Source organism: Tachysurus fulvidraco, chromosome 14 (genome assembly GCF_022655615.1).
Source record: "Tachysurus fulvidraco isolate hzauxx_2018 chromosome 14, HZAU_PFXX_2.0, whole genome shotgun sequence".
Classification (NCBI taxonomy): Eukaryota; Metazoa; Chordata; class Actinopteri; order Siluriformes; family Bagridae; genus Tachysurus; species Tachysurus fulvidraco.
The window spans coordinates 5,882,337-5,898,076 of NC_062531.1; the positions used below are offsets into that span (position 1 = coordinate 5,882,337).

The 15,740-nt window shown below is 39.5% G+C and overlaps 1 protein-coding gene across 1 annotated transcript in view; it reads right to left on the bottom strand.

Annotated features, from left to right (window-relative positions):
• Positions 1 to 15,740, bottom strand: part of LOC113645514 (fibrinogen C domain-containing protein 1-like) — an 86,515-nt gene that overhangs the window by 59,243 nt on the left and 11,532 nt on the right. Inside the window, exon 2 of the mRNA XM_027151157.2 lies at positions 4,289 to 4,768. Coding sequence (XP_027006958.1) covers positions 4,289 to 4,768 — 480 coding nt within the window. The remainder of the gene's footprint in view (positions 1 to 4,288; positions 4,769 to 15,740) is intronic.

Genomic DNA, 15,740 nt, shown 5'->3' on the forward strand with positions numbered 1-15,740 from the left:
CGCCTCCGCCTTGTGTGTGTGGAGTTTGCGCGTTCTCCCCGTGTCTCGGGGGTTTCCTCCGGGTACTCCGGTTTCTTCCCCCGGTCTAAAGACATGCATGGTAGGTTGATTGACATCTCTGGAAAATTGTCCGTAGTGTGTGAGTGTGTGAGTGAATGAGAGTGTGTGTGTGCCCTGTGATGGGTTGGCACTCCGTCCAGGGTGTATCCTGCCTCGATGCCCAAAGACGCCTGAGATAGGCACAGGCTCCCCGTGACCCGAGAAGTTCGGATAAGCGGTAGAAAATGAATGAAGGAATGGAGAGAACTACATTTGAACATTTAAGTCTGACTTCGAGGAATTTTCATGAGACTTTGGTGATCACTTTCAGTATGTTATCTGTTTCACTATGACATGTTGCTATCCAACCAACGGCCTTTTTTTTTTTTTTGCGACTACGATTTATCCTCCATCACAATTACTAAAATACACATTCTCAAAAAGTGTACTATTGTAGTATGGAAACCACCATCCCACGTGTGAGAGAGTAAACATTTTAATTAAAACCTTAAGTCATAATAATAGTACTAATTAACCAGAGATGTATAATAGTTCTAAAGTAATAATGTGTGTTTGTAAGTAGGGAATCATAAAAATAAATATACATTAAAACAAAGTCATAAAATTTAAAAGAACATTCTTCCATCGTTTTTTTTTTTGTTCTCTGAGGGTTTGGTGAAACATTTCCACTGACATTTAAGTCTGCTAATCATTCTGTACAACAGCCTTTCTTAAGTTTCATATATGATACATAGTGAAACTAAAGCAGTGTTATTAAATCTCGTGAATGTAATGGGGCTTTCTGCACTTCCTCTGCTTTATGTTTCCATAAAGCAATGAGTTGAAGAAATGTTAAATGAGGCCAGAATCCTCAGGTATCTTTAATGATCTTTAATGATCCAGAGAACTGTGCTAAGTCAGACGACTGCCACAGACAGAGACGGTGTAGATGTTGAACCTGGCTACTGCGTGACATATATATACAGTATATATAAGGTTTTATTTTGTATTACGTTAAACTAAAGACAATCTTGTTGGTGAACCCTATTGATGCTCCAAAATGCAATTCCAGGCCCAAAATAAACAAAGGAAAAAAAAAAGCATGCTGAAAATCATTTTGGTTGATCAGGTCTTAGATTATACATCTCTCCCCGATCGAGTAAGAGTAGTAAGATTGGTATCATGTATTTGTTGCCCAGATGTCCACCAAATGGACCAAATTTTCTACATGGATGTCAGAAATCCACAAAAGAAGACTTTTTTTGCATTACTGACTACCAGATGGCAAACGCACTCATCACATCAGCTATTCCTCTTATTCTAAATGAGAAGAGCACTCAAATTACGAAGAAAGGGCAAAGATGCATAATACCAGGAAACACTCTGATTTCTGGTTAAGGATCCGAGGAAGCCCCTTAACAGTCAGCGTATCAGCTCGATTGTACGTCGCTTTAGATAAAAGCATTTTCCAAATGAATGAATGGAGTTGAAAGAACTGAATCTTCACCATCCTTCAAGTTAACTTCCTATAAATTCCTATCTTTTTCCTATCATTTTCTCCACTAATGACAACATTTCTAAGGCCACCACCTCTATACTACTCAGTGACTCATTCCCAAGGGTCATTAGTGGGGGAGATTAGGACGGGGGGGGGGGGGGTCAGTAGAGCGGGCTGGTAATAATAATGCACAATACCGCTCTCTCTAAAAAAAAGTGCATCCCTTATCCAAATTCTCTTCTGGAGGTGACTGGAAAAGTTTGAGCAAAGTTCTAAAATAATCACCATGGGATTGGGTGCTCTTCAAATCCGTAACAGCCCGGATCCCTTAAAGCAACGATTTCAAATCCCATTTCAAAACTTGCCTAAGGACGTGATGGTCCCGCTCTGGGTTCCTAATCGGAAGGTCGGGGTTCAAGGCCACAGGCAGCTGAGACATCTACGTTGGGTCCTTGAGCAAGGCCCTTAACCTCACCTGCTGCCGGGGCAACGCATGATGGCTGACCCTGCACTCTGACCCCAGGCTCATAATAGCAAAAATGGGGGCAGTCGTGGCCTAATGGTTAGAGAGTCTGACTTGTAACCCGAAGGTTGTGGGTTCGAGTTTCGGGCCGGCCACGACTGAGGTACCCTTGAGCAAGGCACCAAATCCCCCCCAACTGCTCCCTGGGCGCCGCAGCATAACCATAGCAGCATATGTGGGTGTGTGTGTGTGTGTGTGTGTGTGTGTGTGTGTGTGTGTGTGTGTGTGTGTGTGTGTGTGTGTGTGTGTGTGTGTGTGTGTGTGTTAAATGCAGAGAACGGATTCTGAGTATGGGTCACCATACTTAGCCTTATGTCACGTCACATTTTTTTAAGTGAATATGACAAATTAGAACCAGACCCACAACAGCGGTTTACAGGAGATGGTTCATCCCCAGTGATGCAGACTTGTATTTCCTGCCTGGTTGAGGAAATCAAATAAAAATATGATCCTCGTTCACTGTCTGCTCTAAGTGGCGAGACAGTTGGTCCCATCTGTCTCAGTCTGCTGGTCAGGACTCAAACAACACTATTAAAGGTTACACAGGTGCTTCTCTAAATCATCCCCCTGCCCACTACAATCACTAGATCTGAAAGTGCACCTCCAGACAGCACTGCCTTCAGGTCAGTCTACATTCCTACAGCACTACAGAACTGAAAAGTGCTTTAACACACAGTAATTTAAAGCTCTGAAGGGTTTGTAAATTAAACGTGTGGCTCTGCTGGAGTTTAATCTGCAAGAAATTCTTTACTGAATAACCTTAATAATAATATGGTGATTCCCATAACCATAACTATTAGGCAAAGTAGGTGCTTACCAAGAGGCCAGCATACAGTATATACCTTCAAAATCTCAGTCATATTTTTTGCATATATGCCATTAGATATCTGATATATCCGATATCTGCACTTTTCTGGTTACAAAATTCACAATCTTGAAGGTTGAAATCATTTTGTCTATCTGTATTCTCATTTATATGCATGACGATGTGCAAATTACCACCTAGAAGGCAAACCTTTGGAGCGTTTGAGCCTTTTGCAGACTAAAAAAAGACCGAAGAAAGGTTCAGTTATTAATTACTTTTGTTCAAAGCAGTTGAACCATGGTCAAGTAAATAAGATCATCTCTGTGAATTCTAAGCACTTAAACAAGGCATTTTCAAAACTTTCCAAAAACAGCTGAAGGGAAAACGAGATAATAAAATCAGGGTAAATATCCAAAGGTACTGTATGTCTTTAAAATGCAGCAAAAGTCAAATTTCATTTATTTATTGGTGCACTGAACAGTGCTGCTGTTTGTCTTAAACGAACCATGTGAAAAGAGACCTCAAACTTTTTCATTAACACATACATTAAACAAAATCTCAAACCCTTCTCAATGCTACTACTGGACATGCCAGAGTCAAATAGCAAAAAAAAAGGAAAATGCATCACTATAGAGTATTTCTGTCAGCACCACTTTGTCAAATGAGAATTTATTAGACGATAGCATACAGTTAATGTTGGTGGTATGGTTCTGTTCTGGGCAAGAATCCACGGGCACATGGTTTCTTTTTTTTTTTTTTTTTTTTTGGAAAATAATAAATGAATACATGGATAAATAAATAATTAAAAAATTAGAGAGAGGGATAGAGAGAGAAAAATATGTGGAGATTTATGATTTAAACTGGTACAACGAACACGGGTTCCAGCATGGTGGAGTCGGGGTTGGAGGAGGGAGTTTAAATCGCAGCAGCAGCGAAGCGCTAGAAAGCGGCTCAATGAATGGGAATTTACATTGTCGGGTAATATGGATGACGTAACCGGATTGGTGCACGTCGTGGACTGCTGATTACTGTAACAGCTGATGCACGCTTGACGACGTGGCCTGCCAGAACTAACGCGATGCTTGATTTTTACTCTATAGAGTATTTTTACTCTATAGTGCTATTGTCAAAATGTCCAGATTCTAACTTCCATTGTTAGATTTTTTTATGTGGTGATAATGTTGTGGTGTTACTGGTGTTTGGATTTTGTTTTGTGGTTTGAGATCATGTCTATATTAATTCACAACAAAATTTTAACTGCTATGGAATGGAATCTGAGCTGTCACTGCTCACAGAGTGTTGAAGTGTTCCTATAGTATATACATGAAGAAATGGGTGTTAGCTCAAGCGATGGGCCTGGACCATTTCATCCATTATATCAACTCCTAAACCACAAGTTTAAAAATCAGAGTGAGGTTATCACCTGGACGAGTCTGGCCTGCTCGGTCTGCAGCATGCTGATCTCCTGGCTGATGCTGCTCTGGCCCTGCTTCAGTGCGTTGTACTCCGCCTTCAGCTGGCTGCCATAGGCTGACAACTTGGCAATTTCTTCAGCCAACTGGACAAGCAATGCACGCTCCTGTCCCTTCACAGACTTCAGGTCCGTGTCATGGTGGCTGAGTGAGTGCAGCAGTGATGTCTGTAACCCCTCCAGTCGCAGGAAGTTGCTGTTGTAGTCGGGGCAGTTGGGGTCGATGAAGATGTTAATGCGGGAGCCATCTCCTCTCTCCACCGTCACTAGGGCGTTGCCTTCGTCTTGATTGGTAGTGATGAGTGGCGGACCATCTAGGCCTGAAGGTGCCTGGGAGTGGTTCATTAAGAGGATGGTGCCTGTTACCGTAACAGCTAGCAGCACAGCAACAAAGAGCAGAATGGTGCACAGGAGGTAACTACAGCTCGTCCTCTGAGAGAAATAGAGAGAAGAAGACAAAGGATCGAGGAAAAAGAGACAGATAAGTAAAGAGTAAGAGACAAATGGATGTGAAATGAAAGTATTTAGACTAGACTGCTTGAGCTACCACACAAGAGACCCTGTTTATCTGATTTAAAGATGTCATGGTCACTCACTGCCTTACAGCTGACAGTTTAGTAATTCACTTGACACTCCAAGCCAGCAGCACATGTCAAAAAAAATTAGAAACAAGCACAGTAATAAGTGGGTGTTTATTACTTCATTGCATCTTTGAGCTGTTAAATCAACAGCCCACACTACAGACAATAAACATGTGCATGCTACAATTAAGCTATTTTCCTCCTGAGATGTATATACTCTAATATGCACTGTCTAGATGTATGTACTGAAAAATACATCTGCTTGCAAAAGTCTCTACTGAATGCTAGGGAATTTTATGATAATTATTTTCTCTTCCATCCCCATGGTGAAAATCATTACACTTTAGTGGTCGCGAGCCGAATTCCTATTACCCTGCTGTGTGCTGACTGTTTACAATACACCCATGGAGAGAAACTAACCACAACAAGCCTGCAGGACTCGTATCCTTACACTCCACTGAATATTCTGCCGTATCTGTCATATTTTTTGAAAGATGATATATATGTACAGAAGACGCCAATCTACGGTCATCATTAGGCTGCGTAGATAGAGTGTAGGCTCTGCAGAATAAAGCAATAATGTCTGATGTCTGCTGGTATTAGGAAACCTTGCCTCCGGCCCCCTGTGCAACTAATGAGAGCATCACAGTTGGCCGTGAAGCAAGAAAGACTTGCACAAAGGTGTGGGGATGAACGCAAGCTATAACATAGGCTCCCTCCTATATGTACACAAGTCACACAGAACCTTTGTAGAGAATCAATAGAAGTGCTTAAAAAGGAATTTCAACCTTTCAAGATAAGCCAGGATAAGATAACCTTTATTGTCCCACACGTTCTTGAGTTTTACAACCATCTCATTGTTACCAGGGGTGGATAAATCATGAATATATTAGCTAACCTACCAGGCATGTAAATGTACCATCCAGTCCTTCATTTAGATTGACTGGATAAAAAAAGAATAAAAAGTGGTACCACATAAATAGTCCATACCACACTTCCCACCCCGTCACACCCCAAAACCAAACAAAATGCCTTCCCACCCCCAAAAAAATGTCCATTGCCCATTAGCTATTCTAAACCATGCATTTAGGAGCTATTGGAAATTTGATGCCACAAACCATGCCACAGTTTCAGATTGCAAAACCTGCACGAAAATCTTCATTCATGCCGTTGCTAGATGAAATACCTGGCTACACTTTCAATTACTCCATCTTGACTGGATTATTTAAAAAGACTGGGGCTATAGAACTCATCAATGGAAAGAAACATACACCATTTAGAAGCTTCGCTATTTGGATGACCATACAATTTTTTAACTTATGTTATAATACTACGTTTAACTTTTTTTCTAGAGGTCAAAAAATGGAATTTCCACCTGTTATGATGTTAAGTTAACTCAAGTATTAAGTATTTTTGTTTTTACCTAGCCTACAAGGAACAACACGTTTATAGCAAAATTCTCTGTTCGGTTATCCCAACAGAGGAAAAAAGCCAACGGTGTCAGGAATAGTTTTAGTTCAGACTAAAAGACCATGAAATAACTCATTTGATTACACTGAAAATGTCAGTTAAGCCAAATGCGAGTGTACTGGTCGAAAGGGTTAGAAATGCTCTCCGAGTTCTCAGGGTTCACTGTAAATAATGACAGGCCGACGGTCGGCAATAACAATCATAATCCATCACATATTTAAAATATGAAAATATCTTTCGATTATGCAGTATTTTAAAGGAAGAGATAGCTATGCATGTAATGCATATATAGCAACAATTTGTGCATTCAAGAAGTCCATAACCCTTTAGAAATCTAATCTGAGATTAGCACATCATTTGTGAACACAGCTCTCAAACGCCCACCATGGGAGGGCTTTGGCAGACAAACTCTGACTCACTGAGACGTTATGCTATGCTACGCTACACAGCATGCGTATAAAGCATCAGGCTTGTCTTCTTCTGTGAAACCGAGGACGTTTCAAAGAACATCTCTAGGGGACTGTGAGAGCACAGAAGCCTTTTAAACATTTTACTAGCAAATGCCAATCGGAATACCAATCAGGGAGCCAGTGACTGTAGACATTCCATCACACACAGTCACACACAGTCACACACACCCACACTTCCACCACCACCCTGCTCCTCTGGCCCCAGACAATAGCAGCTCGAGATCGTGAGGCCATGCTCAACCAGGCATGGACGATATTTTGAGAAGAGCTTTTATGTGTTGTTATTGAAGCGATGCTGGTAAGGCAAAGGACATGATGATAGAGCCAAGGGTATCTAAAATAAAAGCATAGCAACATTCTACTCTTCAGCTCATCTTTCAGTGGCACTGCACCCATGGCAGAGTTAAACCAATAGCACCGAGATCACAAGCAGAGCAGAATATAATACAAAGCAAGAGAGCACTCGATGATTGCTCAGGTTCAACAGTGTCACACAAAGACGCCTTCAGTCGGTCTTTCCTCTCGATTGCTTTTAAGCTTAAATAAAGTGTAGGTACTCTGAAGAGAAAAGGCTTATTGATGAGATGGATGGACAGATAAAGAAGCACAGCTTTCTTTCAAGTAATCAATGCTATAGCCATTTAGCTTTTTTAAATGAGAAAATCAATATCGTGTCATATAAATTGGTGGTCCTGATATTCCATCTAAACGGCTACCTCCATTAATGAAGATACCGAGGGTTTTGTTCCACATTATTAACGCTGGGATTCATGGCATCAGATTCACGATTGAATTTCCATGGACCTGAAGAATTAACCAGTGCTATTGGTCTAACTGTGACTTGGTTAACTGAATTAGCTTGTCTTATTTGCAAGTGGTTCTGAGGGTGCTTTCAAACCTACCTTGTTTGGAAACAAACACTCCACCGGTACTCAGTGCTAGTGACTATTCTGCATATGACTCAATAAGATTATGTAACCCAGTGACCTTTTCAGCCTACTACCAGTGGAAGGAAAAGTGGAAAGAAAAAACATTTGCTACTATTTTATAGACTATTTCCATGGGTCGTACTAGTACACTAATAACTGGTGGTTAACAACTATATGATTCAGAGTTTTCCTTAATCATTTTTTAATATCAGAACTGATACGAAGCACCCATTAAAGCGCTGCTAAGTTAAGGACGAATAAATGCGCACCCACTCATACAAACAATTGGATGTGTTTGAAAACCGTTGCATTGTGAATCCAACCTGAGCCAAATGAAAAGAATGTCACAACCTCTGGAAAACCTCTGGAACAAATTTCAGCTAACAAACTCAGTAGAAAAACAGACATCATTCATTAAGGATGATAATGCAGTGGTTCTGTTGAGCAGGATATTAAAAATGACCTTTCACGGATGTCATGTCTAGAACTGTAACTCTATATACTGTAGGTTTCAATACTTTGCATCACTCACACGCTGCAATCTCTTCGTTACACCTACCAAAGAAAAACAGATAATCCACTGCAATATGTCCAACATGTTTCATTTTTATATAGATAAAAGATCCAGCTGATTTCTGTGTGATGGCTGGACCAGCGCTGAATCCCTGAGCTTCTCATATAACTGAGAGGAGGCCAGAAATAAAATCAAACCACCGATCTACCTGCCAAGTACACAAGCTGCAGACCTCGCTGTGGCTTCCTCATTATATTACAGGCCAGACAGTGAGCTCGGTTTCGCCTACGACTCGTTCTGCAGGATACGTGGTAAAGCCTTTAGGATTAGATAACCATGAATCTCAGCTCAGGAAGCAAAGCAGTGATGGATTTTTTTTTTTTTTTTTTTTATTGCAAGCACACGTGTTCTTGAAATTGGTTAATATGTTGAATCTTACAGACAAAGTAGATGGATGTATATGAGATTAAATAGTCTGACGGCTGGATTTATTAACTAAACTTTTTTTATTTTAGTGGTTCAGAGTCTCCAAAGACCGATGGCTATGTACCAAGCTATTGTAGCCTGAAACTTGGCTGCCTCTGCCTGAAGGTTATAGCCCAGAGATTAAACTTTTAGCAAGATACTGCCCCCAAAGGTAAATCATAATTAATCAGATCAGTGTTTTGTAGCAACAATATCTAGATTTAAAGCCTGCTGAAACCTGGAAGTGGTGGCTCAGTGGTTGAAGATTTGGATGGCTGATCAGAAGGTGATTGAATGTGAGTTCAAATCCCAGTGTTGCCAAGCTGCCATAATTGGGTCCTTAAGCTATACCCTCAGCTGTCGTCTGCTCGGTCGTATCCTGTCAAAATTGTAATTCGCTTTGGATAAACATGTCAGCGAACTGAAAGATACATGCAAGATGCAAACTATGACTTGAGATACATCACCACAATCGCAGAGGGCAGATCATATTGAAAACTAGTATTTTATATAAACATATAGACAATACTTTACACTCACTCACTCATTTTCTACCGCTTATCCAAACTTCCTCGGGTCACGGGGAGCCTGTGCCAATGTCAGGCGTCATCAGGCATCAAGGCAGGATTCACCCTGGACGGAGTGCCAACCCATCACAGGGCACACACACATTCTCATTCACTCACGCAATCACACACTACAAACAATTTTCCAGAGATGCCAATTCGTACCCGGAGGAAGCCCCCGAGGCACGGGGAGAACATGCAAACTCCGCACACACAAGGCAGAGGCGGGAATCGAACCCCGACCCTGGAGGTGTGAGGCAAACGTGCTAACCACTAAGCCACGGTCCCGTCCCCCCCCCCAATACTTTATACTTGAAAAATAATTCAGAGATGTCTGCGTTCTAAATATAACAAGCAGTTTGTCTGCACTTAGCAGACAGCTGCTTTCAAGAAAGTAAATCTGACCATATGCATATGCACATATGTAAATCTGTCTTTTTATCCCTGGTGTAGCGATTTACACGCTACATAGTGTAAGAGTGCAGCAATTAAAAGCTCCTGTAAAGGCTCTGCAAATGTATGACCTCTTATGCTCTCATAACGCCAACAGGATCTGGCAAGTAGAAAGGCCTAGAAGCTTCTAGACAACTCTGAACACTTCAAATTCTCTCTCTATCAGAGCAAAACAAAGAAGAAACACCTCCAAAAGAAGTAAACATCCAGCTGTGTTTCAATGTGGTAAAAAAATGTGGCTCTATTAGGTAACAAACCATTTACATACGATTCCCTGCGTTTGATGAAGATAAGCAACTAACACATTAACCTTTAACCATTGATAATTTGTTTATGTCTATTTATAATGTTTGTCGTCTGTAAATAAGCTACAGGTAGCTTACGATGCCTTAACGATGCCATTTTTAACCACATGTTTTATTTTGGTATTATTTTTGTGTGCTTCCCTAGAATATGTTGATATGTCGAGCCATAGCACACAGTCAGAACTACTACGTACTTTTCAGATATCAAGAACATGTGTGATGCCTTGGAGAGCACAGCTTCATTAGCAGGATTGAGATGATAAATGTGTAATAAACAGAGCACAGAGAGGTCTCAATCATACTTCAGGCAGCCAAAAGCAAGCTGCTCCAGTTTTTTCTCTCCCATGAGTCCTTAACCGGAGCGATTAACATAGCACGTTTTTCGTATTTTTTTTTCACTCATCACACTAAAACACTGGAAAAAGATCGTCCTTTACAGGTAGAGTGAAAATAAAATAAAAACACCTTCTCTACCATTTTGCACGATTTCATATTTCATATTTTCATCAGGAATCCTAACCAGTATTAGAAAATATTTTTTTAATCTTTCTGGTAAAAGAGTTATATGAGTAGCCTTAAGCCTATTCTATCAATCAACCCACACAAAGAGATTAAAGACATGATGAGATCGTTGACTACATCTCCACATCAGAGTTCAGTTTATGCTCATTCTTATTCTCATTCTCATCTCTCATCAAGGTTTGAGTGTAAGTAATCCAGATGTGTGTTTTGACCCACTGTTTTCAAAAATATTTGAAATAAACATTTAAAAAAAGCACAAAATATCAAATCTATTTCCCACTAGGATGAATAAAGTATCTATCTATCTATCTATCTATCTATCTATCTATCTATCTATCTATCTATCTATCTATCTATCTATCTATCTATCTATCTATCTACAGTATCTATCTATCTGTCTGTCTATCTATCTATCTATCTATCTATCTATCTATCTATCTATCTATCTATCTATCTATCTATCTACAGTATCTATCTATCTATCTATCTATCTATCTATCTATCTATCTATCTATCTATCTATCTATCTATCTACAGTATCTATCTATCTATCCATCCATCCATCCATCCATCCATCCATCCATCTATCTATCTATCTATCTATCTACAGTATCTATCTATCTATCTACAGTATCTATCTATCTATCTATCTATCTATCTATCTATCTATCTATCTATCTATCTATCTATCTATCTATCTATCTATCTATCTATTTTGTCAGAATGTAAAAATTCAGACTGCAGCAGTTTAGTTACCTTATTTTTCTTTACAAAATCAGTAAAATATTTAGGGAAATGTGAGTAAATGCAAGAAAGTGTAACTGCAACATAAAATGTAAAAGTCTATAAAGTTCCAAATCAGATGGAGTCTGAATGACAGATTCTTGATTTTTTCTTTTATTTTTTTTTTAGGAGAAAAATGTATGTGCCTTTCTAACATTTTGGGAAGCAAAACTGCCATGTCAAGTCCAGTATATAATATAGGAGAAATATTTTATTTACAGTTTTAGAGCCATATCTCTGAACAGTCCATGTTGCCTTAAAAATCCTTTCAAAATGGATATTTTTTCTGTGTAAATACTTACAATAAGCTTACTTCCCAAGCTTCAAACTGACCATGTTACAAAGTAAATTTTCACAAATGTTTTTGTAAAAACGAAGATATTTTTTTTTATGCGTTGCAGCATGTCAGAAGCTTGGACAGTTCCTTGCCAGACCACAAGGGGGGGCTGGCAGGTGTTTTCTCATCGCCCACTTTTCTATTGTTTCCATGTGGGCTGTGCCACGACCTTTCGCGTTCTGATTTCCCGACATCTCACCTGTTTCTGGTTTATCTTGATGTACTGTTATATATATGCCTGTCTTGTTTTTGTGATGGTGAATAATTGGTGTTGTGTGTGAGCCGTAAGGACGGACGTTGTTATATCCAGGGTCTTATGCCACAGTTTATGTTTATGTTCTCCAGGTTTTCATGTTATAGTCATGTTTTGTTTCTGTCATGTTTAATGTACGTTTTGTTAGTTTTTGGAATGTTAACCCTTGTATGTTGTTCGTATTTTTGTTACTCAGCCAGTGTTCGTGGGTCTGGTGGACCCGCTGGTGGACCCACTGGTGGACCTGCTAGTGAACCCGCTGCATTTTTTGGGTTTTTAATTCAACACAATCAAAAATTTTATTTTAAAATACTCTACAGATGTTTACTTCATCCCAATTACAAGCAATATAAACAGCATACGATATGGTTAATATTTGCCCTTTACCTTTATTACATCACATTTTTTAATTAAAGTGCTACTCGTTTTTTATTTGTTTTTTAATAAAGCGTTGCTTGCACTGAAATGTGAAAGTGGGTCTGTTTTGGTATTGCAGGCGATCCAGCCAACGGAAGAGATCCAGGTTTCATCAATGCAATCTGTCCGCAGTATGGCTGAAGGTTTTTGTAAGGTGTCTCCTTTTTGTTTAGGACAAAAACCTGCTGCTACACTGGCCCTTTGTGGATTAGATTGGACACACATAACATAACAGACTATTGTGTATTGTGATTGTTAATTAGATTTTAAGATTTCCAATGTTTGCACTGTTATACCACACGCACTTAGAAAAGGATTATACTTTATTTAAATATTAAGGCTTAATTAAGGTCTTCTACCGTTTCAGTCTAAAGTAGACACTGGAACATGGCTTATATACCCCACTATATCATTTTTATTCACTGCAGTGCTTCATAATTGGAGCTCTGTTATGGGGAAATTATTCATAAATGCATTATTAGTTGTGATATTGTGCAACCTGCAGTATAACATAACATTAATTAATCATCTAAATCCATAAACTACTTAGAGTAGAACTGACAGCGTGTTCTCAGTGTAGGTTCTAGGGTGGTTGTCAGAAGCAATTCGACCAGACGTTCATCATTTCTTCTGAGACCTTTTATCTCAGCTATTTGTCACTTTCACAGAGTGGTCAATAAGGAAGCTTTCTCATGGAGAGCTTTGAATTGCTCGCGCGTGTACTGGCAGGAAAGTACATGTGACGGCATTTACCGAGATGTGGCCTTGAGGACATCGAGTACTTTTACAACATCTCGGGAATGGTTGCTTGTGGTAAGGTGGGAAAATGAGTGCTTCAACAGAAACTGGAAATAACAGTCATCTGCGTCTGGCGTCTACCTGCAAAGTCCTCATCATCGGATTTTAAACCAAGCAGCAATGCTAACCTCTTTCAGCTCTGTATTACTTCATGTTGCACTAGCATGTGTGTGTGTGTGTGTGTGTGTGTTAGATTTTTCGTAAAAGTGGAACCTATACTCATAATACATTTTAAATGCATTTTTGACATTTACAAATTACACATAAGCTTGTGTAAATGTTCCTAAGCGATCGCTTCAGAATACTCGATTCTGATTGGTCGGCACGGCTCTGTCAGCAGTTCTGTCTGCAAAGCAAGTCACAGGATTATAAATAATTGCTTGTTCTCATATATTATTGATTTCATGCAGATATTTTCTGCAAAGAGATGCTTGTTTCATTTTTGGAAGGAGTCTCCAGTGTCAGTGCTCTAAAAATAAACAATCAGAGATCAAGCTGTTCCTTGAAATTATTAGGAACATCTGTAGGGGAGATGCTTACTTGTTTAAAACACTCGCTATTATAGGAAAATGATCAACTTTAAGTTCAAGACTCGGAATGCATTATTAACTCTGTTTATAAATTAAAACACATATATGTACTATGTATATATAAAGTACTATGACAATCGTTGGTGCAGTAATACAGTATCTGTTATAAGTATGATAGAGTATAAGTTATTGATATAGCGCAGGTCCTGTTTTATAATTCATTACATTTATAATGAATAACATTAATCCATACAGTGTTTTAACGCACAGGAATTCTAGCGCATCTCTCTCTCTCTCTCTCTCTGTATGAATGTAACGCCATCTATAAGCCTCTAGAGTTTTAAGTTAAACTGTTCACTTTGCAGTAGGTTTCCTCAGCAATGCAATCCAAGGACATGTGAGCAGGCGACGATTTGTCTTTTAGCCAGACACCTAAGCTGGGCAAAGGTGTGCATAACTCTTCTATCGCTTCTGCTTTCTCTCTCACATTTCCTTTCTCTCCGTCTGCGCTCCCACCGGACCAGCAGAAAGCCCACAGGCCCGGTGTGCTCTGTCTCACTCAGTGGATCAGAAGCATAGGAGGACAAAAGATTAACCTGCACACACACACACACACACACACACACACACACACACACACACACACATATCAAACACACACACATACAATGCACCATTTTTATCTTTGATGTCTCATGCACCAGAAGAGAGGCTGAGGATAATATGAGATTCATGCACATAAACCTCTGCCTGAAAACACATACATTTATTCATTCCATCAGCTGCTTTTATACCGAACGGATACAATCGAGGTTTACGGCTGAGTACTCGAGGGCCCGATAGCGGTTTTCCAGCAGTTCTGGGAATTGACCTTATAAGCTACCAATCATTAGCACAGAGCTTTTACCAATGGAGGCTGATTTATACTTCTACAAATACATATTACCATTAGGACACAGAGAAGAACATAGCTCATAGAGGCTCAGGTCAAGGTGAACACGGCAGGTTCATCTGTGGTGCGGTGCAGCAAGCGAGCGCTAATTTGTTAAACAGAGAATTGTATCCGGTAGCATTATGGGACAAGGCCAGAAAAATCCATAGGCAAAACCAAAAGGCATAACATTATGAAGACTTTTATGATGTGAATAATGTGAATGTAATTAACGATAGAGTTTTGGAGGGAAAAGAAGAAAAAAAATGCTTTTAAGAACACACTGAATAGCTTGTAACTGTATCCCAGATTAAATATTTCAAGTGGCACGCTTCCTTCGTCTCTACCTAAAGGGAAGGTTGCAGCGGCACTTTATTTTTTTTTTAGTCTGCCAGTCACTCACCTGTACACACCGATCAGGTTCCAAAGCTTCAGTGTTAAACCTAAGACCCCCATTAACACAACATATTTTATATTGCTAACTTCTTGACCAACTCGGTAGCACAAAAACACATAAACACTTCGATATGAACAGACTTAACCGTATTTAACTGATTCTATTCATTTTGCCTTCGTCACATGTGGTACATAAAACTTTATCTGTACAGTACATGTCATTTTCTATTCATTCTGGTTCTTGGTACCACAATGCATGTGACACTGCCCAGTAATACAGAAATACACATAGTACTACGTGCAAATATCTTGGCAGAGACCTATGTGAACGTCCACCCACGACGTGAATCTCACAGAAGAAAACAATATTTTTCCCTGGAATCAAACCCTTGGCTTTATGTTACAAGCACCTTTAGAACCTTGCTATTGAACCATGGGAGAATCACATAAAGCACCCTGGATGCTTGCCTGAAATTTTTGAATTTCACAAAGAAGCTTTACAGAATCCGGATATAGATTTAGATCCCTGATTAACAAGCAAGAGTTGACACTGGCAGGGAAAAAACGATGAGTACTACAGTATGAATGGATCCGGATTTAAAAATGAAACCCATCCTCTTTTGGGTTGACATCCAATGGTTATTAACTGTTACAGTATTCAGTACAGGTTTACAATAATAAAGA